The sequence below is a fragment of the Panthera pardus genome, unplaced genomic scaffold, assembly GCF_024362965.1.
Source record: "Panthera pardus isolate Hobbes unplaced genomic scaffold, ASM2436296v1 HiC_scaffold_27, whole genome shotgun sequence".
NCBI lineage: Eukaryota > Metazoa > Chordata > Mammalia > Carnivora > Felidae > Panthera > Panthera pardus.
This window is the reverse complement of record NW_026526843.1, coordinates 63,857,426-63,881,816: the sequence shown is the minus strand read 5'-3', so window position 1 is coordinate 63,881,816 and position 24,391 is coordinate 63,857,426. Positions and strand designations below refer to the sequence as shown.

The 24,391-nt window shown below is 37.2% G+C and overlaps 1 protein-coding gene and 1 long non-coding RNA gene across 3 annotated transcripts in view; both read right to left on the bottom strand.

The window, feature by feature from the left end:
* LOC109258956 (uncharacterized) overlaps nucleotides 1-24,391 on the bottom strand; it is a 107,442-nt gene that overhangs the window by 45,226 nt on the left and 37,825 nt on the right. The gene's annotated exons all lie outside the window — the stretch shown is intronic.
* LOC128773815 (AP-4 complex subunit sigma-1-like) lies at nucleotides 3,843-4,774 on the bottom strand. Its single transcript, XM_053891479.1, has one exon. It carries the CDS (start codon nucleotides 4,659-4,661, stop codon nucleotides 4,227-4,229), a length of 435 nt encoding a protein of 144 aa, XP_053747454.1. The 5' UTR covers nucleotides 4,662-4,774; the 3' UTR covers nucleotides 3,843-4,226.

Below are 24,391 nucleotides of genomic sequence, written 5' to 3'. Positions count from 1 at the left end.
AGAAGACATGTTCAGTTGAAAAGTATTGACCATAATTGTTTCAAAAAGCTAGACTGAATTTACCTCAGTGAAGTTTCTTAGTATATTACATTTGACCAGAACGGGCAGCTAGACTGTAAGCTTCATGATGGCAGGGGCTTTTGTCTGTCCTGTTCACTGATATATCCCCAGTGTTAAGAACAATTTCTGGCATGTTGTAGTTGCTCAATAATTATTTGTTGTATGGATGGATGGATGGATGGATGGATAGATGGATATGTAGATGGATGAATTAATAAAATTCCTGTAAAAGTCATTATGGATCAACAAACATTGGCAAATGTGAACTAATAAGGTAATGGCTATATTGAAAGTAAGACTATGCTTCCAGCTGACAATGATCTCAAAATATCACTGGCAGTGGTTAACAAAGATCCTGGTAGTGGTTATAGTATGTCTCTGGATTAGGAGTCAGTTAGCTTAGTATGACTTTAGAGGCTGATATCATGCCCCATGTGGACCAGTTTGTTTATATCATATTCCATTCATAGATTAGGTCTCTGGTACAGGCCAGATAGGTTACAAATAAGTGTCAGTGGGGTTTTATTTTCAAGGGTACTTACTGAAACCTAGAGATCTAAAGTGGCTTGGGCTATACACATAGCAAACTAATGAAGAGTGGAAGAGTATGAGTCTGAGATAAGAGAAATAAAATTCTAGGTTTCTGCACTGTTCTGGTATTTACCCTATTCCAAGCTATAATTACAGCCCTGCAATCTTCCTTGACACTACTACCTTCTACATAAGCTAGGAAATCATTACCTTGAGGTATTCAACTCCCCAACTCACTTGGGAAAAGCTCTCACTACCAGTAATAGTGGTGGTAGTAGCAGCAGCAGCAGTAGTAGTTGTTGTTGTTATTGTTGTAGTAGTCATAGTAGTGATAGTAGTAGAAGAAGCAATGAAGGTAAAAGTACTTCTAGTAGTAATGTTAATAATATTGTCTAGTGCTTATTGAGTGCTTAATACATGATATGAACTATGCAAACTCTTTATATGTGATATTTCCTTTCAGTCCTCTTCATAAACATATCAAGTAAGCAATTATACGTTTTACAAATGAGGAAACTGTGGCTCTGAGAGATTAAATCACTCAGCTAGTCAGAGGTCTAAGCCCTTGTCTGCCTAACTCTGAAGCTGAGGCACTAAAACACAAGAGAATGCTGCCTCCTGAGCATTATCCTGTTTTATCTAGCCCATTCTTCCCCTGGCCCACAACAAAGTATAAGAAAAATCTGAAAAGCCACCATAGTTCAAAACTTGAAGTGATTTGGTTCTATTATAGCATTCAATAATAATGGCTGTAAAGCAACACAATTCTCCTAGAGACTGAACATCTGTTTTAAGACCTTGAGTATGTTTTTCTGGAATATCCCTTTAGAAATGTTTTTTGAACATTTGCTCAAACAAGTTAAGGTCTGGACACCCTCTCATGCTTTTCTTGATTGGTTATGTGCCAAGTATGACATGATCCTTCTGCATGTGGTTTTAGTTAGGTAGAAGCATTATACATGCCCGAGACACTGGGCAAGCCCTCCAGAGCTGCCCCTAGATCCAAACGAGCAGGCCCACTGACTAAATGGCAGCTGTGGGGTGACTGGGCTGGGGCCACTAATTGGCTGGGTCACCCCACAACCCCCACTGAGGAGGCAGCCTTTGTCTCACAGCTAGGACATCTGTGTTCTACTAACCTTTCCTTTACCTCTGCCTGGATATTTTCCAGTCTTTGAGACAGGTTCTAGAAACACCCAATGGACTTCTCATACCTTGTGGCTTAAGAGTTTCAAGATCCCAAACAATGAACCCAGTGCTGCTATGACCTTACTTTCTTACTACAAGCTACCTGAGCTCTATCTGATGTACCATGAAAGTATTTGGAAACTGATTAATGTCATTGGCAGGTGCCTCAGTGCACATAACTGGAAGGGACTACAATTCTAGACGGTTTTACAGCTTTGGCAGGATGGAAGTATACTCTGGATAGATTGAATGTCACCTCTTGGCCTATGTTTGTAGGAGATGGCTGTAGAGCCCATCAGCAAAGCTGCCACATGGCCAAGTACATGTGAGTGATGGAAACATGACTGTGGTAAGAGGCCAAGGCTGGTAAAGAGGGAGGAGACACTAAAACCTAAGGGGAATCCCTGAATTCCCAACACCTGTGAAATGGATCAGATGAGGCTAGAGGGCAAAAAGCAACAGAAAAACATTCAGCTGATATAAGTGTATACAAAAAGAAGCAAAGAAGATCAATCATCATGCTGTGGCCAAGGAGAAAGCTATAGATGTCGGGTCTATTTTAACATCCAAAGTAGAAATAAAACATACAATGAGAGAGCTTCAGAGTTAGACACAAATGTAATTATGCAAGCATCTTAGTCCACTTAAAACTACTGAAATTTCCTCCAACTATTTCAGGAAGTCTTGAAAACTTATGCTATTCCTTCTTCAAATCTCTCAATAAAAAATGCATATGTACCACTAAAAATTGAGAATATCACTTTCCCATAAACTTGGTCTAACATTACTGGTGGGACTACTGGTAGGAAAAGAAATTAAGCTAAAGGTTGCTCTAGGCTTTTATTGATTGAAGTTGGCAAGGTTTAGAAGGAATGGATCAGATAAAAATGTTATTCATTATATTTGAAATGAGAAGTTATGAAGGCTTAAATGAAGGTGGTAGTAGTAAGTATGCATAGGAGTTTTTTTTCCTCATGAGAGAGATTATGGAGGAATATCCATACGTGGCAATTGATTGGATTTAGTGAGGCAATAGAAGAATCAGATATATTGATAAAGTTATTAGTCTTAGTGATTGGAGTGGGGGAATGGTTGTGCCAGTAATAGGAACAATGAATCCAGGAGAAGAAAGGGATCTTAAAGGGAAGATAAATGAGTTCATGGTGCCATATTGAGAGATAGAACAGGCAGTTTGAAATTCCAGTCTGGTACTCAGGAGAGATTTGGGCTGGAGATAAAAATTCAGGCAGATATGATCTGCCCACTACTTCACCTAAGTTCAAACCTTCTGGCTCCCAATCCCTATAAGCAGAGGCCATACATAAAGGATATTTGAAACCTCCTTCTCTCTGTTTCTGCTGCTATCCCTCCTCACTCCCCAGATAGTTCTGCCCTATAACTATCTCCAGAACCTAACAGTAGAGAAGCCCAGTTGGCCTCTTTGTCTATTCCAAGCATCCACTGTAAATGTCTAGTTTTAAGAATGGATTTTTATCCCAAACACATGTCATTTGTAAGTAATAAGTGATATAAGCAGATTACATTTATATAAAGTTTCCATTGCTTTGAATGTTATTACACCAACGAAAAAAATGATATACATGAGAAAAGCCTAGAAAGGAAAGATAAGGTGAGTGTTATAAAGTTATGGTGACCATATTTTCTGAAGCAAAAATAAAGCATTGGCTTCTAGTGAAAAAAAAAAAAAAATATATATATATATATATATATATATATATCCTGAAGTTCATTTTGAGTGAATCAGGCAGTTTAGGAGATTCAATTGGAATGGTGAAATATTGCAACTACCAGTAATTTGGATTGCTTCTAGGGAAAATAGGACAAGATATTTATCCTGGGAAAGATGGAAAGTAAAATTCTAATAACATAATGCATCAATTCATACTTTCTTTTTTTGCACTGAAAAATTATTTTCTTTTATTATTATTATTTCTTTTAAACTGGCAAATAAAATTTAATTCTCAATTTTTATTAGGTACACAATTCAGTGAAGTTTGGACTTAAGACATTTTAAGGAAAAAGCATTCAGAAAACATTCGAAGTGCTCTGTGTTTAGAACTTTATTGGCTGATAGTTGTCTCATGTTCTTCTCATGCTGTTATCCTGAATTAAATATACAAAGGAAAGCAAAGAACAAAAAAGATACCCTCAGAACTCAACAAAAGTTGAACAAGTGGGGAAAAAATGCTTATGGTTAGAAAATAAAATTTGTCTCTTAGAGAAAAATTTTCTTTGTACACCATATTTTAAAATAGTTTGTTTTCCACTTAGGAACTGTGGAAAACACCTGTATAAAATGTCTTTGGAAGGGTACCCCATTTTGCAATGTACAGTCTTGCAGACTTTTTGGGCTACAGATGTAAAGAGGTATTCCATGGTATTCTCACTTCCACAAGTTGATGTTGTCTGGCAGAGACTTCCATTATTCAGCTTTCTGACATTTTATCAAGAATGAGTAGAGGGGCAAGAATTCTTGCCCGATTCGTTTCCACAATGCAGCCATTCAACACCATCTCATCCAAAATAATGTGTACTTTATTCAAATTAAACATTATATCTAATTCACTCACGCGGCTGAAGTACTCATCTAAAACTTCCACAAAGTTATGGATGAATCCATAAATTGCCATCTCGTTCTCAGTGTCATTAACTCCAACCACAATGAAGAGAGCTGCATACTGTCGATATATCAGCTTAAAATCCTTAAATTCAATGAAAGAGCATTGCTCATTGGATCGGGAGAGACAGCTCCTTATGACTTCCGTTTCCAGAAGTGTACGCTTATTAATCTCCACATGTTCATAGTATTTAGAAAGTCGGGTCTGCCCTTGTTTATTCACCATGAGGAAAAATTTTATCATTTTTCCTGGCCAGTATTTTTCCAGATAGCTCAAAAGTTATGTCAAGGGGTATCTGAAACTAGAACCTGTGCAGCTTGGCGGGGGGGGGGGGGGGGGCGATACTCCTGCCTATGGTTCTGGCGATGGCTCTTCCGAGAGCCCCCCTCCCCCTTTCCCGCAGAAGCTTGTTTCCCAAACCTTCTTAGCTGCTTGGTGCGGGCTTCCTTGGGGCAGCCATTTTGACTTTTAGTCTTTTTTATTATTTTATATTCCTTAACTTTCTGTTTATGATACCTGACAGTCTTGTTATTTGCTCCCTCTCCAAAGAACTTTGAGGACCCAAAGTGCTGAAGGTCAGAGTAAGAACGTACCTTGGAAATCAGTTAATCCAACCACTTTTTTAATATAAAGAAACTGAGGGTCAGAACTAAGAAATTACTTTCCCAAGTCCCCACATGAAGTCAGTGATAGAACTGGGACTAGAATCTGAGTATCTTGTCCTCCCAAACTTCCTTTTTTCCGAATGCCTTTTGAAAAGCCTCCATTTGAGCAAAGACTTTTCACTCTTTCTTCTTCACATCTCATCTCCACCATTTGCCATGTAAATCCCTGGAGGAATGGGGCCCACTGCTAAGAGTGCACCATGCAAAGTGCAGAAACCCCAATACTCATTATCTCAAACTATCTTGATCTATAGCAGCAGTATCCTCTCCCCTCACCCAGACATCTTTCCCTTTATCAACTGAAATACACATCTGTTATAGCAGATGTCTTAGGGCCATATGGGACATCAAGGGGAAACACAGGTGGAATTTGGATACCTGATATTGCCAGAATTGCATTCCTAGATGATTACAGGTTGAGAACTTTGCACACACCGAGACTACTGCAATGTCAGCACATTTCCTGCTTCCCAAGCTTCTCTCAAAATTGTTGGAAGGGCCAAACCTCATATTCAGGAACAAATATTCACTATAGGGAAAAATTCATTGATGGTTATACCTCATTCTTTGAAGTTTGCTCAATCCCTCCCTATAGTTAAGCAGGAAAATATTATTACTTTGTATATCTTTCAAGAAGTGACTTGCCCAAAATCAACACAATAGGGCTAGAACCTAGGACTTATACTTCATATATCCTATATCTTTTCTATATTCCCTAGTGCCTTCTAAGCCTGTCAGAAAAAACAGTGGCTGACTTAGCATATAAACCACAATTTCTTTATCCATTCATCAGTTGATGGACATTTAGGCTCTTTCCATAATTTGGCTATTGAGGGCTGATGGGGGGTGGGAGGAAGGGGAGAGTGGGTGATGGGTATTGAGGAGGGCATCTGTTGGGATGAGCACTGGGTGTTGCATGGAAACCAATTTGACAATAAATTTCATATATTTTTAAAAAAAGAAAAAGAAAAAGAAAAAAACAGTGGCTAAAAATGGAACAAGGGTGGCTCATACTCCCTCATGCATGACTTTATATGGAGCAAGCTTCTTAATCCCATTAACCATGCAAGACATTTTAGATTTTACCCCTCTGAGACTATGAGCTTTTCAGCTTCTTGAAGAAAAGACTGTAGATAGATTGGCCTGTTTATCTACAGGGCCTAAGATGTGGCCTATATGTGTATCACAAACACTCAAGTAATTATTTATGGGACTAAGCTGAAAGAGTTGATCATATTAGGAGATTAAAATAGAAAGGGAGACCAGGACCAGAGTGTGAAGGACTTTGAATGACATTCCTGGAATCTATAGTTTCACACATAGTCCGTGACTGTGCATCTTTGTGTATTATGTAAAACAGAACACTTTAAACATTGGAGTATAAATCCATGACAAGTACGAATTTGAAAACTATTCCCCTCTTTACTTCAGTGCCTGTACAAGAAGTATTCAGCCTTCTTTTAATATATGAGGAACTAATAGTTCCCAAGCACACACTCCAATATGTCGCAAGCAATTTGACTGAAGTATTGTATATACTGTGGGCCTGAGACCAACTGTGAGAAATTCCACCCTTTAAGAAAAACCATTGAGGCAGCTTAAGGTAATGGAAATTGGTGCTTTGGACTAAACCTGTCTATTTCCATCTGTGTTTTTGGTGCCTGGATAATGACTTTGAAGGAAAAAACAGAGAGCATGTAGCTTAAATACTTTTGAGTTAAAGAGGGAAGAAAGACGGGGTGCCTGGGTGGCTCATTCAGTTGAGCGTCCGACTTTGACTCAGGTCATGATCTCACAGTTCATGGGTTTGAACCCCCGCATTGGGCTCTGTGCTGACAGCTCAGAGCCTGGAACCTTCTTCAGATTCTGTGGCTCCCTCTGTCTCTGCTCCTCCCCCACTCATTCTCTCTCTCTCTCTCTCTCTCTCTCTCTCTCTCTCTCTCTCCCCCTTCCTCCATCCCCCCCCCTCTCTCTCTCAAAAATAAATAAACATTAAAAAATAGGGAAGAAATACAAAATTGAGAGGATATGGAGATATGTTCTAGTCTTTAATTCATGTCTCAACTGAGATCTAAAGAGTAGCATACAAAGAACACTTTCAAATCAGCGGCATCCCACAGGCCAGTATGTTCCATTGTCACAACCAAAGCTTAGAATATCTTTTGAGAGAAAGGCAAGAGAGGACCAGAGAAAATCTTCAGGAACAAGCAAAAAACAAGTAATAAAATGACAATAAATACATCTTTATCAATAATTACTTTGAAAGTAAATGGACTAAATGCTCCCATCAAAAGACATAAGGTGAGAGAATAAATAAAAAAGAAGACCCATCTGTATACTACCTACAAGAGACCATTTTAGACCCAAAGCACCTGATAATTGAAAATTAAAGGGTGGGGAAATACCTATCATGAAAATGGACATAAAAACAAAGCCACAGTAGTGTTGCTTATATTGGACAAAATAGACTTTCAAACAAAGACTGTGGCAAGAGACAAAGGGCAGTATATGATTATAAAGGGGACAATACAACAGGAAGATATAACAATTGTAATAGTTATGCACCCAACATAGGAGTACCCATATATGTAAATAGTTAATAACAAATGTAAAAGAACTAATCAATAATTATACAATAATAGTAGGGTACTTTAACAGTTCACTTACATCAATGTACAGATCATATAAACAGAACATCAACAAAGAAACAATGGTTTTAAATGACATACAGGAAAAAATTGATTTAAGAGATGTATTCAGAACATTCCATCCTATTCAAACAGCAGAATACATATTCTTTTCAAGTACACGTGGAACATTCCCTAGAATAGAACACAAATTAGCCCACAAAGCAAACCTTAACAAATTCAAAAAGATCAAAATCATACCATGCATATTTTCTGACCACAACACTATGAAACTAGAAGTCAACCACAAGAAAAAAAATCTGGAAAGACCACAAATACTTGGTGGTTAAATAACATGTTACTAAACAATGAATAGGTCAACAATAAATCAAAGAAGGAATTAAAAAGTACATGTAAACAAATCAAAATGAAAACATGATAGCCCAAACTTCTGGGCTGCAGCAAAAGCAGTTCTAAGAGGGAAGTTTATAGCAATACAAGTCTACCCGAGATGCAAAAAAATCTCAAATAATCTATTGATGCACATAATGGGAGCTAGAAAAAGAACAATGAATAAAACCTAATACCAGCAGAAAGAAGGAAATAATAAAGATTAGACCAGAAATAAATGATACAGAAACAACAAAAACAACAACAACAGAATAGATTAATGAAGCCAGGAGCTGGTTTTGGAAAAAAAAAATCAATAAAATTTATAAAATCCTAGCCAGACTTAGTGAGAAAAAAAAGACAAAGGACTCAAATAAAATCACAAATCAGAAAGGAGAAATCACAACCAACACCACAGAAATATAAACAATCATAAGAGAGTATTATGAAAAACTACATGCTAACAAATTGGACAAGCTAGAAGAAATGGATAAATTCCTAAAACATATAAACTACCAAAACTGAAACAGGAAGAAATATAAAATTTGAACAGATCCATAACCATCAAAGAAATTGAGTCAGTAATCAAAAAGCTCCCAACAAACAAAAGTCCAGGACTAGATGGCTTCACAGGTGAATTCTACCAAATATTTAAGAAGAGTTAATACTTATTCTTCTCAAACTGTTCCAAAAAATAAAAATAAAAAAAGTAAGAAAACTTCCAAATTCATTCTATGAGGTTGGCATTACCCTAATACAAAAACCAGATAAAGACACCACTGAAAAAGAGAACTACAGTTCAATATCCCTTTTGAACATAGTCGCAAAAATTCTCAATAAAATACTAACAAACTGAATTCAACAATACATTAAAATATCACAAACCACAATCAATATTGTGATTCAATATTCACAAATCAATCAATGTGATGCATCACATCAATAAGAGAAAAGAGAAGAACAATATGATCGTTTCAATAGATGTAGAAAAAAGCACTTGACAAAGTTCAACATCCATTCATGATAAAAAAAAAGCACTTGACAAAGTTCAACATCCATTCATGATAAAAAACCATTGGGGCACCTGGGTGGCTCAGTCAGTTAAGAGTCTGATTCTTGATTTCAGCTTAGGTTATGATCTCACGATTTGTGGGATTGAGCCCTATGTTGGGCTCTGCACTGGCAGTGTGGAGCATGCTTGGGATTCTCTCTCTCCCTCTCTCTCTCTCTCCCCTGTTCACATTCTCGCTCTCCCTCTCTCTCAAGATAAATAAATAAAAACATTTAAAAACCATCAAAAATAAGGTGGAACATACCTCAACGTAATAAAGGCCATCTATGAAAAATCCACAGCTAACATCATCTTTAATGGGGAAAAACTGAGACCTTTTCCCCTAAGGTCAGGAACAAGACAAAAGTGTCCATTCTCACCACTTTTATTCAACATAGTGCTGGAAGTCCTAGCCACAAGCAATCAAACAAAAAGAAATAAAAGGAATCCAAATCAATAAAGAAAAAAATTCCACTATTTGCAGATGACATGGTACTATATATAGAAAACCTGAAAGACTACACACACACACACACACACACACACAAACTGCTAGAAATGATAAACAAATTCAGCAAATTTTTAGGATACAAAATCAATGTACAGAAATCTGTTGCATTTCTATACACAATAATGAAGCAGTGGAAAGAGAAGTTATGAAAACAGCCCCATTTACAGTTGCATCCAAAAAAAGATAAATAGGAATAAGCCTAACCAAAGAGGTGAAAGACCTATACTCTAAAAAACTATAAAACACTCATGAAAGAAATTGAAGATGACACAAAGAAATGGAAAGACATTCCATACTCATGAATTAGAAGAACAAATATTTTTAAAGTGTGTATACTATCCAAAAAACAATCTACACATTTAATGCAATCCCTATCAAATTACTAACAACATTTTTCACAGAACTAGAAAAAATGATCGTAAAATCTGTATGGTATCAGAACGATCCCAAAGAGCCAAAACAATCTTGAAAAAGAATAACAAAGCTGAAGGCATCATAATTACAGACTTCAAGTTGTATTACAAAGCTGTAGTGATCAAGACAGCATGGTACTAAAAAAAAATAGACACTATGGTATTAGCACAAAAATAGACACATAGATGAATAGAACAGAATAGAAAACCCGGAAATGAACCCACAACTATAAGGTCAATTAATCTTTAACAAAGCAGGAAAGAACATCCAATGGGGAAAAGACAGTCTCTTTAGCAAATGGTGCTGGGAAAACTGGACAGCAACATAGAAAAGAATGAAATTGGAACACTTTCTTACATCATACACAAAAATAAATTCCAAATGGGTGAAAGACCTAAATGTGAGGCCTGAAACCATAAATATCCTAAAGAAGAACACAGGAAGTAACCTCTTTGACATCAGCCATAGAAACTTCTTACTAGAGATATCTCCTGAAGCAAGAGAAACAAAAGCAAAAATATACTACTGGGACTACATCAAAATAAAAAGCTTCTGCATAGACAAGTAAACAATCAACAAAACTGAAACACAACCCACAGGAGAAGATATTTGCAAATGACTTATCTAATAAAAGACTAGTACCCAAAAAATACATAAAGAACTTTTAGAACTCCACACCCAAGGGGAGCCCAGGTGGCTCAGTTGGATAAGTGTCTGACTCTTGATTTCAGCTCAGGTCATGTTCTTGTGGTTCATGAGATCGAGACCCACATCCAGCACTGCACTGACAGCATGGAGTCTGCTTGAGATTCCCTCTCTCCCTCTCTCTCTGCCTTTCTCCCACTCACACTCTCTCAAAATAAATAAATAAACTAAATTTTTTTAAATAAAAATAAAATAAAACTCGACACCCAAATACCAAATAATCCAATTAAAAACTAGGCATAAGACATGAACAGACATATCTCTGAAGAAGACATACAGGTCACCAACAGACACATGAAAAGATGCTCATCACCACTTATCATCAGGAAAATGCAAACCAAAACTTCAATGAGATGTCACTTTACACTTGTCAGAATGGCTAAAACCAAAAACACAAGAAACAATAGACATTGGTGAAGATGTGGAGAAAAAGGAGCACTTGTGCACTGTTGACAAGGATGGAAACTGGCGCATCCAGTCTGGTAATCACTATGGAGTTTCCTCAAAAAGTTAAAAATAGAACTACCTTACAATCCAGCAATTGCATTACTGGGTATTTACCCAAAGAATACAAGAACACTAACTCAAAAGGATACATACACCACGATGTTTATAGCAGTATTTAGCAGTATTATTTACAATAGCCAAGATATGGAAGGAGCCCAAGTGTCAATGGATAGATAAACAGATAAAAAAGAGGTGGTATAGTCAGTCAGAGACACAGAAATACCATCTGATTTCACACTCATATGTGGAATTTAATAAACATATCGAACAATCAAAGGGGGAAAATGTGTGTGTGTTGAATTACTACACTGTACACCTGAAACTAATATAACACTGTATGTTAACTAACTGGAATTAAAATTAAAACTTTATTTTTTAACTTTTTAAAAATTTAAACCCAAGTTAACATATAGTGTAATAACGATTTCAGGAATAGAATTTAGTGATTCATCACTTACATATAACACCTAATGTTCATCCTAACAAGCACCCTCCTCAATGCCCATCACCCATTGAGTCCACCCCCCACCCAACACCCCTCCAGCAACTCTCAGTTTGTTCTCTGTATTTAATAATCTCTTATGGTTTGCCTCCCTCTCTGTTTTTATCTTATTTTCACTTCCCTTCCTCTATGTTCATCTGTTTTGTTTCTTAAATTCCATATATGAGTGCAAAATTAAAACTTAAAAAAAAAGAATATCTGCTCTTTATACTGAAATACTGGACTATGTCCTTTCCCCTTGTCTTATTCTATATTCCAAAGCTTGATTTACTACACTGTTATGAAATGAAACACTGAAGGTTAACGGTACATAAGTAGCAGGCATATAGCCTAGTTAACTATTAACTATTACAGTTTTAAATGCCTTAGTTGTAGGAAAAGGAGTATTAATAAAAATAATCAACATTTATGTAAACTGTTAACATCCTCAAATATCATTTTTTTGAATTATTATTCACAATACTGAGAGGTAGATATTTTTATTAGTCTGCTCGAGCCTCCATAACAAAATACCACAGACTGGGTGACTTAAACAACACACATTTATTTTCACACAGTTCTGAAAGATAGCAGTCCAGGAGCGAGGTGCTGGGGCCAATTTCTGGTGGTTTCTAATAGTTTCTGGATGGTGAGATCTCTCTTCCTGCCTTGTAGATGGCTGCCTTCTCATTATATCCTCACATGGCCTTTCTTCTGTGCTTGTGAAGAAACAGTTGTCTCCAGTGTCTCGTCTTCTTCTTATGAGGTCAGCATATTAGGAGGCATTTATGCCTCATTTAACCATAATTACTCCCTAAAGGCCCTATCTTCAAGTACAATCACATGGTAGGGGGTTAGGACTTCAATATATGAATTTTGGAGGAATACGATTTAGTCCATAACAGCATTATTAACCATACCTTACTATTGAAGAGACTGAGGCTCAAAGAAGTTTAGTGATTTGTGCATACTAATAAGTAATAAAATTCATGATTAGAATTCTAGCCTTGTGTCCTTTCTACTATATCATATTGCTCTATTGAATGCATTAAGAAACATTCTTTCTGCTTCTATTTTCTGGAAGAGATTATAGAAAATTGGTATATGTCCTTTTTAAAATGTTTGGTAGAATTCACCAGTATACCCATCTGTGTCTGGTACTTTCTATTTTAGAAGATTATTTTTTTATTGTCCTCATTTTATTTTTTTTAATATGAAATTTTTTGTCAAATTTTTTTTTTGACAAAAGGTGAGTTTTGTCAAACTCACCTGTGTGAGTTTTGGTAGATTGCATCTTTCAAGGAATACATCCATCTCAGCTACGTTATCAAAATTGTGGTCACAGAGTTCCTCGTAATATTCTTTTATTATCTTTTAAATATTCCAGTAATTAGTAGGAATGGTCCCTCTTTCACTTCAAATATTAGTAATTTGTGTCTTCCCTTTTTTTTAGACTGGGTAGAAGTTTATCAAATTTATTATTTTTTAAAAGAAATAGCTTAGAGAGGGAAGATGGCGGCGTAGGAGGACGCTGGGCTCACCGGGTGTCCTGCTGATCACTTAGATTCCACCTACACCTGCCTAAATAACCCAGAAAACTGCCAGAGGATTAGCAGAACGGAGTCTCTGGAGCCAAGTGCAGGCGAGAGGCTCACAGAAGAGGGTAGAAACGGCGGCGAGGCTGTGCGCGTTCCACGGACTGGCGGGAGGGAGCTGGGGCGGAGGGGCAGCTCGACGGCCAAGCAGAGCCCCCAAGTCTGGCTGGCAAAAGCAGAAGGGCCTGACGGACTGTGTTCCGACAGCAAGCGCGACTTAGCGTCTGGGAGGTCATAAGTTAACAGCTCTGCTCAGAAAGCGGGAAGGCTGGAGGACAAAGGGAGGGAGAGTTGCTGAGCCCCCGGACAACAGAGCTCAGCTTGGCAGGGAACAAAGGCGCTCACCAGCGCCATCTCCCCCGCCCATCCCCCAGCCAAAATCCCAAAGGGAACCAGTTCCTGCCAGGGAACTTGCTCGCTCCGTGAAAACACCAACGCTGTGCTTCTGCGGAGCCAAACCTCTGGCAGCAGATCTGACTCCCTCCCGCTGCCACAGGGCCCCTCCTGAAGTGGATCACCTAGGGAGAAGCGAGCAAATCCTGCCCCTCCTGCCCCCGTGCACCTTGCCTACCCACCCCAGCTAATACGCCAGATCCCCAGCACCACAAGCCTGGCAGTGTGCAAGTAGCCCAGACGGGACACGCCACCCCACAGTGAATCCCGCCCCTAGGAGAGGGGAAGAGAAAGCACACACCAGTCTGACTGTGGCCGCAGCGGTGGGCTGGGGGCAGACATCAGGTCAGACTGCGGCCCCGCCCACCAACTCCAGTTAAAGGCCACAGCACAGGGGAAGTGCCCTGCAGGTCCTCACCACTCCAGGGACTCTCCAAAATGACCAAACGGAAGAATTCCCCTCAGAAGAATCTCCAGGAAATAACAACAGCTAATGAACTGATCAAAAAGGATTTAAATAATATAACAGAAAGTGAATTTAGAATAATAGTCATAAAATTAATCACTGGGCTTGAAAACAGTATAGAGGACAGCAGTGAATCTCTTGCTACAGAGATCAAGGGACTAAGGAACAGTCACGAGGAGCTGAAAAGCGCTTTAAACAAAATGCAAAACAAAATGGAAACCACGACGGCTCGGATTGAAGAGGCAGAGGAGAGAATAGGTGAACTAGAAGATAAACTTATGGAAAAAGAGGAAGCTGAGAGAAAGAGAGATAAAAAAATCCAGGAGTATGAGGGGAAAATTAGAGAACTAAGTGATACACTAAAAAGAAATAATATACGCATAATTGGTATCCCAGAGGAGGAAGAGAGAGGGAAAGGTGCTGAAGGGGTACTTGAAGAAATTATAGCTGAGAACTTCCCTGAACTGGGGAAGGAAAAAGGCATTGAAATCCAAGAGGCACAGAGAACTCCCTTCAGACGTAACTTGAATCGATCTTCTGCACGACATATCATAGTGAAACTGGCAAAATACAAGGATAAAGAGAAAATTCTGAAAGCAGCAAGGGATAAATGTGTCCTCACATATAGGGGAGACCTATAAGACTTGTGACTGATCTCTCTTTTGAAACTTGGCAGGCCAGAAAGGATTGGCACAATATCTTCAGTGTGCTAAACAGAAAAAATATGCAGCCGAGAATCCTTTATCCAGCAACTCTGTCATTTAGAATAGAAGGAGAGATAAAGGTCTTCCCAAACAAACAAAAACTGAAGGAATTTGTCACCACTAAACCAGCCCTACAAGAGATCCTAAGGGGGATCCTGTGAGACAAAGTACAGAGACATCACCACAAGCATAAAACATACAGACATCACAATGACTCTAAACCCGTATCTTTGTATAATAACACTGAATGTAAATGGATTAAATGCGCCAACCAAAAGACATAGGGTATCAGAATGGATAAAAAAACAAGACCCATCTATTTGCTGTCTACAAGAGACTCATTTTAGATCTGAGGACACCTTTAGATTGAGAGTGAGGGGATGGAGAACTATTTATCATGCTACTGAAAGACAAAAAAGCTGGAGTAGCCATACTTATATCAGACAAACTAGACTTTAAATTAAAGGCTGTAACAAGAGATGAAGAAGAGCATTATATAATAATTACAGGGTCTATCCATCAGGAAGAGCTAACTATTATAAATGTCTATGCGCCGAATACCAGAGCCCCCAAATATATAAAACAATTACTCACAAACATAAGCAACCTTATTGATAAGAATGTGGTCATTGCAGGGGACTTTAACACCCCACTTACAGAAATGGATAGATCATCTAGACACACGGTCAATAAAGAAACAAGTGCCCTGAATGATACATTGGATCAGATGGACTTGACAGATCTATTTAGAATTCTGCATCCCAAAGCAACAGAATATACTTTCTTCTCGAGTGCACATGGAACATTCTCCAAGATAGATCATATACTGGGTCACAAAACAGCCCTTCATAAGTTTACAAGAATTGAAATTATACCATGCATACTTTCAGACCACAATGCTATGAAGCTTGAAATCAACCACAGGAAAAAGTCTGGAAAACCTCCAAAAGCATGGAGGTTAAAGAACACCCTACTAACGAATGAGTGGGTCAACCAGGCAATTAGAGAAGAAATTAAAAAATATATGGAAACAAACGAAAATGAAAATACAACAATCCAAATGCTTTGGGACGCAGCGAAGGCAGTCCTGAGAGGAAAATACATTGCAATCCAGGCCTATCTCAAGAAACAAGAAAAATCCCAAATACAAAATCTAACAGCACACCTAAAGGAAATAGAAGCAGAACAGAAAAGACAGCCTAAACCCAGCAGAAGAAGAGAAATAATAAAGATCAGAGCAGAAATAAACAATATAGAATCTAAAAAAAGTGTAGAGCAGATCAACGAAACCAAGAGTTTGTTTTTGGAAAAAATAAACAAAATTGACAAACCTCTAGCCAGGCTTCTCAAAAAGAAAAGGGAGATGACCCAAATAGATAAAATCATGAATGAAAATGGAATTATGACAACCAATCCCTCAGAGATACAAACAATTATCAGGGAATACTATGAAAAATTATATGCCAACAAATTGGACAACCTGGAAGAAATGGACAAATTCCTAAACACCCACACTCTTCCAAAACTCAATCAGGAGGAAACAGAAAGCTTGAACAGACCCATAACCAGCGAAGAAATTGAATCAGTTATCAAAAATCTCCCAACAAATAAGAGTCCAGGACCAGATGGCTTCCCAGGGAAGTTCTACCAGATGTTTAAAGCGGAGATAATACCTATCCTTCTCAAGCTATTCCAAGAAATAGAAAGGGAAGGAAAACTTCCAGACTCATTCTATGAAGCCAGTATTACTTTGATTCCTAAACCAGACAGAGACCCGGTAAAAAAAGAGAACTACAGGCCAATATCCCTGATGAATATGGATGGAAAAATTCGCAATAAGATACTAGCAAAACGAATTCAACAGCATATAAAAAGAATTATTCACCATGATCAAATGGGATTCATTCCTGGGATGCAGGGCTAGTTCAACATTCGGAAATCAATCAATGTGATACATCACATTAACAAAAAAAAAAAAAGAGAAGAACCATATGATCCTGTCAATTGATGCAGAAAAGGCCTTTGACAAAATCCAGCACCCTTTCTTAATAAAAACCCTTGAGAAAGTCGGGATAGAAGGAACATACTTAAACATCATCAAAGCCATTTCTGAAAAGCCCACAGCTAACATCATCCTCAACGGAGAAAAACTGAGAGTTTTTTCCCTGAGATCAGGAACACGACAGGGATGCCCACTCTCACCGCTGTTGTTTAACATAGTGCTGGAAGTTCTAGCATCAGCAATCAGACAACAAAAGGAAATCAAAGGCATCAAAATTGGCAAAGATAAGTCAAGTTTTCGCTTTTTGCAGATGACATGATATTATACATGGAAAATCTGATAGACTCCACCAAAAGTCTGCTAGAAATGATACATGAATTCAGCAAAGTTGCAGGATACAAAATCAAAGTACAGAAATCAGTTGCATTCTTATACACTAACAATGAAGCAACAGAAAGACAAATAAAGACACTGATCCCATTCACAATTGCACCAAGAAGCATAAAATACCTAGGAATAAATCTAACCAAAGATGTAAAAGATCTGTATGCTGAAAACTATAGAAAGCTTATGAAGGTAATTGAAGAAGATTTAAAGAAACGGAAAGACATTCCCTGCTCATGGATTGGAAGAATAAACATTGTCAAAATGTCAATACTACCCAAAGCTATCTACACATTCAATGCAATCCCAATCAAAATTGCACCAGCATTCTTCTCAAAACTAGAACAAGCAATCCTAAAATTCATATGGAACCACAAAAGGCCCCGAATAGCCAAAGTAATTTTGAAGAAGAAGACCAAAGCAGGAGGCATCACAATCCCAGACTTTAGCCTCTACTACAAAGCTGTCATCATCAAGACAGCATGGTATTGGCACAAAAACAGACACATAGACCAATGAAATAGAATAGAAAACCCAGAACTAATCCCACAAACGTATGCCCAACTAATCTTTGACAAAGCAGGAAAGAATATCCAATGGAAAAAAGACAGTCTCTTTAACAAATGGTGCTGGGAGAACTGGACAGCAACATGCAGAAGGTTGAAACTAGACCACTTTCTCACACCATTCACAAAAACAAACTCAAAATGGATAAAGGACCTGAATGTGAGACAGGAAACCATCCAAACCCTAGAGGAGAAAGCAGGAAAAGACCTCTCTGACCTCAGCCGTAGCAATCTCTTACTCGGCATATCCCCAAAGGCAAGGGAATTAAAAGCAAAAGTGAATTACTGGGACCTTATGAAGATAAAAAGCTTCTGCACAGCAAAGGAAACAACCAACAAAACTAAAAGGCAACCAACGGAATGGGAAAAGATATTTGCAAATGACATATCGGACAAAGGGCTAGTATCCAAAATCTATAAAGAGCTCACCAAACTCCACACCCGAAAAACAAATAACCCAGTGAAGAAATGGGCAGAAAACATGAATAGACACTTCTCTAAAGAAGACATCCGGATGGCCAACAGGCACATGAAAAGATGCTCAACGTCACTCCTTATCAGGGAAATACAAATCAAAACCACCCTCAGATATCACCTCACGCCAGTCAGAGTGGCCAAAATGAACAAATCAGGAGACTATAGATGCTGGAGAGGATGTGGAGAAACGGGAACCCTCTTGCTCTGTTGGTGGAATGCAAATTGGTGCAGCCGCTCTGGAAAGCATAGTGGAGGTTCCTCAGAAAGTTAAAAATAGACCTACCCTATCACCCAGCAATAGCACTGCTAGGAATTTACCCAAGGGATACAGGAGTACTGATGCATAGGGGCACTTGTACCCCAATGTTTATAGCAGCACTCTCAACAATAGCCAAATTATGGAAAGAGTCTAAATGTCCATCAACTGATGAATGGATAAAGAAATTGTGGTTTATATACACAATGGAATACTACGTGGCAATGAGAAAGAATGAAATATGGCCTTTTGTAGCAACGTGGATGGAACTGGAGAGTGTGATGCTAAGTGAAATAAGCCATACAGAGAATGACAGATACCACATGGTTTCACTCTTATGTGGATCCTGAGAAACTTAACAGAAACCCATGGGGGAGGGGAAGAAAAAAAAAAGAGGTTAGAGTGGGAGAGTACCAAAGCATAAGAGACTGTTAAAAACTGAGAACAAACTGAGGGTTGTTGGGGGTGGGAGGGAGGGGAGGGTGGGTGATGGGTATTGAGGAGGGCACCTTTTGGGATGAGCACTGGGTGTTGTATGGAGACCAATTTGACAATAAAATTCATATATTAAAAAATAAATAAATAAATAAAATAAAAGAAATAGCTTTTAGTTTCTTGATCTTATCTTTTGATTTCCTATTTTTAATTTCACTGATTTCTGCTTATTTTTTATTACTTCATTTTTTCTGCTTGCTTTGGATTTAATTCTCTTTTTTCCTACTTTTCTAAAGTAGAAGCTTAGATTATTAATCTTATATCTTTCTTCTTTTCTAATATACGAAATCAGTATTATAAATTTTCCTCAGTGCTGCTTTTGCTGCATCCCGCAAATTTTGATATTATACTTTTTCATTTAATGTGAAATATTTTAAAATTTCTCATGAAACTTCTTTGGCCTATGTGTTACGTACAAGTGTGTTAATAGGCAAGTGTTGTGGGGTTTTCCAACTATTTTTCTGTTATTGATTTTTTGGGGGGGATCTGAGAACATACTTTTTTATTTCTAAACTTGTAAAAATTTGTTAAGGTATGTTTTATGACCGACAATGTGGATTTATCTTGGTGAATGTTCTGTGTAAGCAAGAGAAAAATGTACATTCTGCTGTTGTTGGATAAAGTATCCTATAAAATACTTATAGAATTTATTAATCAAGTTAACTGGTGATGCTGTTCAGTTCAACTGTGTCCTTACTGATTTTCTGCCTGTTGGATCTATCAAGTACTAATAGAAAAAGATTGAAATCCCCACCTATCATAGTGGGCTCGTCTATTTTTCCCTGCAGTTCTATAAGTTTTGGCCTCGTATATTTTGATACTTTGTTGTTAGATGCATACATATTAGGGATTTCTGTGTGTTCCTCAAGTATTGACCCCTTTATCATTATATAGTGCCCCTGCATATCCCTGATAATTTCCATTGCGCTGAAGTCATCTTTGTCTTTTATTATTTTCATAAATATGTATTTTATTATATTTCTTCCAGTCATCTTTTGATTATGTTACCATGGCATATATTTCTCTATTCCTCTACTTTTAATCTATCTTTGTCTTTATATTTAAAATGGGCTTCCTGTAGGCAACATATATCTGAGTCTTTTTACAAAATCCACTCTAAAAGACTCTGTCTTTATTTTTTTTTTTAGTTGACACACAATATTACATTCGTTTCAGGTGTACCACATAGTGATTTAATTTCTCTATATCTTATCCTATGCTTACCACAAGTGTACCTACCGTCTGTTGCCATACAACGCAATTAAAATATTATTGACTATATATCCCCTATGCTGTGCCTTTTATTTCATGACTTACTCATTTCATAACTGGAAGCCTGTATCTCCCACTCCCTTTCACTCATTTTGCCCACCCCCCCCTTCCCACTGGCAATAATCGGTTTATTCTCCATAATTATAGGTGTGATTATGCTTTTTGTTTATTCATTTGCATTATTTTTAATGTTTATTTATTTTAGAAAGAGAGAAAGAGCACATACATGCAAGCAGGGGAGGGTAAGATAGAGGGAGAGAAAAATCCCACGCAGACTTCACACTGTCAGTGCAAAGCCGGACATGGGGCTCGATCTCATGAACCATGAGATCATGACCTGAGGTGAAATCAAGAGTTGGACGCTTAACCAACTGAGCCACCCAGGTGCCCCCATTTGTGTTATTTTTTTAGATTTCACCTATGAGTGAAATCATATAGTATATTTCTTTCTCTGTCTTACTTATTTCACAGCATAATACCCTCTAGGTCCATGCATGTTGTTGCAAATGGCAAGATCTCATCCTTTTATGTGGCTGCATAATGTTCCATTGTATATATGCCACATCTTTATACATTCATCTATCAAAGGACAATTAGGTTGCTTCCATATCTTGGCTATTGTAACTAATGATGCAATAAATATAAGGGTGGCTATACCCTTTTAAATTAGTGTTAAGACTATCTTTTAAATGGGGTAATTAGACCACTGACATATAAAGTGATTATGATATACTTGGATTAATATATACCATGTTTGTTAATGTTTTCTATGTGTTGCCTATGTTGTTTCTTTTTTGTCATTCTATTTCTTCCTTCTCTGGTCTTAAGTACTTTATATGATTCCATTTCTCTCTTAGCATATCAATTGTACTTCTTTTACTTTTTTCTAGTAGCAGCCCTAGAATTTGCAATTTGCACTTACAACTAATCCAAGTACACCTGAAACTAATGTAAGATTGTGTGTCAACTATACTCAATTTTTTAAAAAAATAAATAAACACTCCCCCCAAAACACAAATAACACTATATCACTTTGCACGTAGTACAAATTCCTTATAATATAGCATTTCCAATTCATTCTTCCCATATTTTATAACCTTGTTGTCATTCATTTCACTTATGTATAAGCTATAATTACCAAATGCATTGTTACTTTATTACTTTGAACAGTTATATATCAGATAAATTAAAAATAAAAATAATATATTTTATTTTACCTCCATTTAAAAATAATATATTTTATTTTACCTTCATTTATTCCTTCTTTAATGCTCTTCCTTAATGTAGACACAAGTTTTTGACCTATATCATTTTCCTTATTTCTGAAGAACTTTTAAGCACGTCTACCAGTGACAAATTTTTTTGTCTAAGAAAGATTTTATTTCTCTTTCAATTTTGACGTATAATTTCTCTGGATGCAGAATTCTAGGTTCGTGGGCTTTATCTTTCAGTACTTGAAATATTTCATTCCACTCTTTTTTGAAGAGAAATATGATGTAATTCTTATCCTTGCATCTCTATGGGTAAGGTGTTTCATTCATCTAGCTTCCTTCAAGATTTTCCTTTGTCTTTGATTTTCTTCAGTTTGATTATGATATGTCTGGGAATATGTTTGTTTGTGTGTTTTAATATTTATCTTGATTGGTGTTCCATGAGATTCCTGCATTTGTAGGTTTATTTCTTTCATTCGTTTTAGAAAATTTGCAGTCATTATTACTTAGAATATTTCTTCTGCTCCTTTCCCTCTTCTTCTAGTATTTACATTATACATACATTACACCTTTTGTAATTGTCCCACAGGTCTTGCATATTGTTTTGTCTTTTTCATCCTTTCTTCACTTTGCATTTTATCCTTAGAAGTTCCTATTGATAATCCTTCAATCTCATTGGTTCTTTCTTCAGCTGTGTCCAGTATATTGCTTTTGATGTGTCCCTCAAATGTTATTCTTTATTTGTTACAATGTTTTTGATTTGTAGCATTTCCTTTCGATTCTTTAAGAAAGTCTCCATATCTTTTTGCTCAGATTACCCGTGTGTTCTTGCATGTTGTCCATTTTTTCCATTAGTCCCCTTATCATATTAATACAGTTGCTTTATATTCTCAGTTTGCTAATTCCAATATCTCTGCTATATTTGAATCTGGTTCTGATGCTTGCTCTGTCTCTTCAAACCATGTTTGGTTTTTCGTCTTTTCATATGTCTTTTAATTTTTTAGAAATAGCCAAACATGATTACCAACTAAAAGGAAATGAAGTAAATGGGCCTTTATTGTAAGGTTTTGTATTTATCTGCTAGGGGTTTGACTATGTTTACCATTTGCTTTAGCCATAGATGTCAGAGACTAAAATTTCTTCTGGTGCTCTTGTTTTGTTTTGTTTTGTTTTATTTCTCTGTCTTCTGTTGTCTTTGAGTTTCCTTAAGGACTTATTAAATAATATGTGAAACACAAATTTCTTTCAATTGCATTCCTCTGATATACGAAAGCACTATTGATGTGATGGTAAGGTGTAGGGAGAAGGAAAGCACTCTATAGTCCTATGATTAGGGCTCAATCTTTTAGTAAACCTCCAGTACTAAGACATGATCTTTACAAGTGTTTCTCACTTTTTACCCCGTTAGGTGAGACAGGAAGCCTAAATGAGGTTGAAGTTTGGAATTTCCTTTCCCCTAGGTCACTTTGGCTCTGGTAAAACCCATGTCTGTTAGACTCTAATATAGTTTCACTTGAGGTCAGATCTTGTTAAAAGGAGCAGAATTTGGGGGGCATAGTTAAAAATGGTTATTTTCCCCCTTCCTCTACTGGAAGCACAAGGGGATTTTTTTGGATCCTCACTTTGAGAAGTTGGTAGAGCTCCAGGAGATAAAACAAATGAAAATGTGGGGGGCTCCCCTAAAACTAGTCCCTTCTGTAGCTTTTAACTTACAAACTTGTCCACACTGAGCCTCCAGCAATTTGCCAATTCCAGTTTGTTTTCCTACCTCAGTTATACTTCCAGTGGCATTTTTTACTCCTGGGCTTCTGCTCTGATAAGTTGTGATTCTCTGTATTCCTGTCTGACTCTCCAATTTGGGGGGGTAGCTGTTCTCTGTGATCTCAGTTCTCCAGTGCATCTAAGAAGGGTTATATATGTTTATTTGTTCCTTTTTTCTTGTTATGAGAACAGGAGTGATGACTTCCAAGCTCTTTACATACCAGAGGAGACACCAGAAGTTTCATGTTGTGTCAACATACAAGATCTTATTTTTCTGGTTCCAGTCACTTTCAGCTCTGAGATCTTTAGTTTGTTCTTGGAATCCCTAGATCTAGGAAACACTCAAGCCTATCATGCTGTTTCAAATCCCCTTTACTCCATACCTCATCTTTTTTTTTTTTCAAGTCAAAACTGCCCAGGTTTTATGGTCAATATCTTCCTCTTACTAGAATCTACAATTAAAATGTTTTTGTGTTGTTCCAATGGGTATTTGCCCATATAAAATGAAAACACTAATTTTAAAAGACATATACAGCCCTATGTTTATTGTGGCATGATTTACAATAGCTAAATTATGGAAGCAACCCAAGTATCCATGGATAAAGAAGATATGGTATAGGGGCGCCTGGTGGCTCAGTCAGTTAAGTGTCTGGGATTTGATTTCAGCTCAGGTCTTTATCTCAGGGTTGTGAGTTCAAGCCCTGCACTGAGCTCCACACTGGGCATGAGGCCTACTTAAAAAAAAAAGATGTGGTATGTATATACAATGGAATATTACTCAGCCATAAAAAGAATGAAATCTTGCCATTTGCAATAACATGGATGCACCTAGAGGGTATAATGTTAAGTTAAATAAGTTAGAGAAAAACAAATACCATATTATTTCACTCATATGGGGAATTTAAGAAAAAAATGAACAAATTAAAAGAGACAAACATAAAAACCAGACTCTTATATATACAAAATAAACTGGTGGTTGCCAGAGTGGAGATGGGTGGGTGATGGGTAAAATAGATAATGGGATTAAGAGTACACTTAAC

Coding starts and splice junctions, on each gene's coding strand:
- LOC128773815 (XM_053891479.1), bottom strand. CDS start 4,661: ATGATAAAATTTTTCCTCATGGTGAATAAACAAGGGCAGACCCGACTT.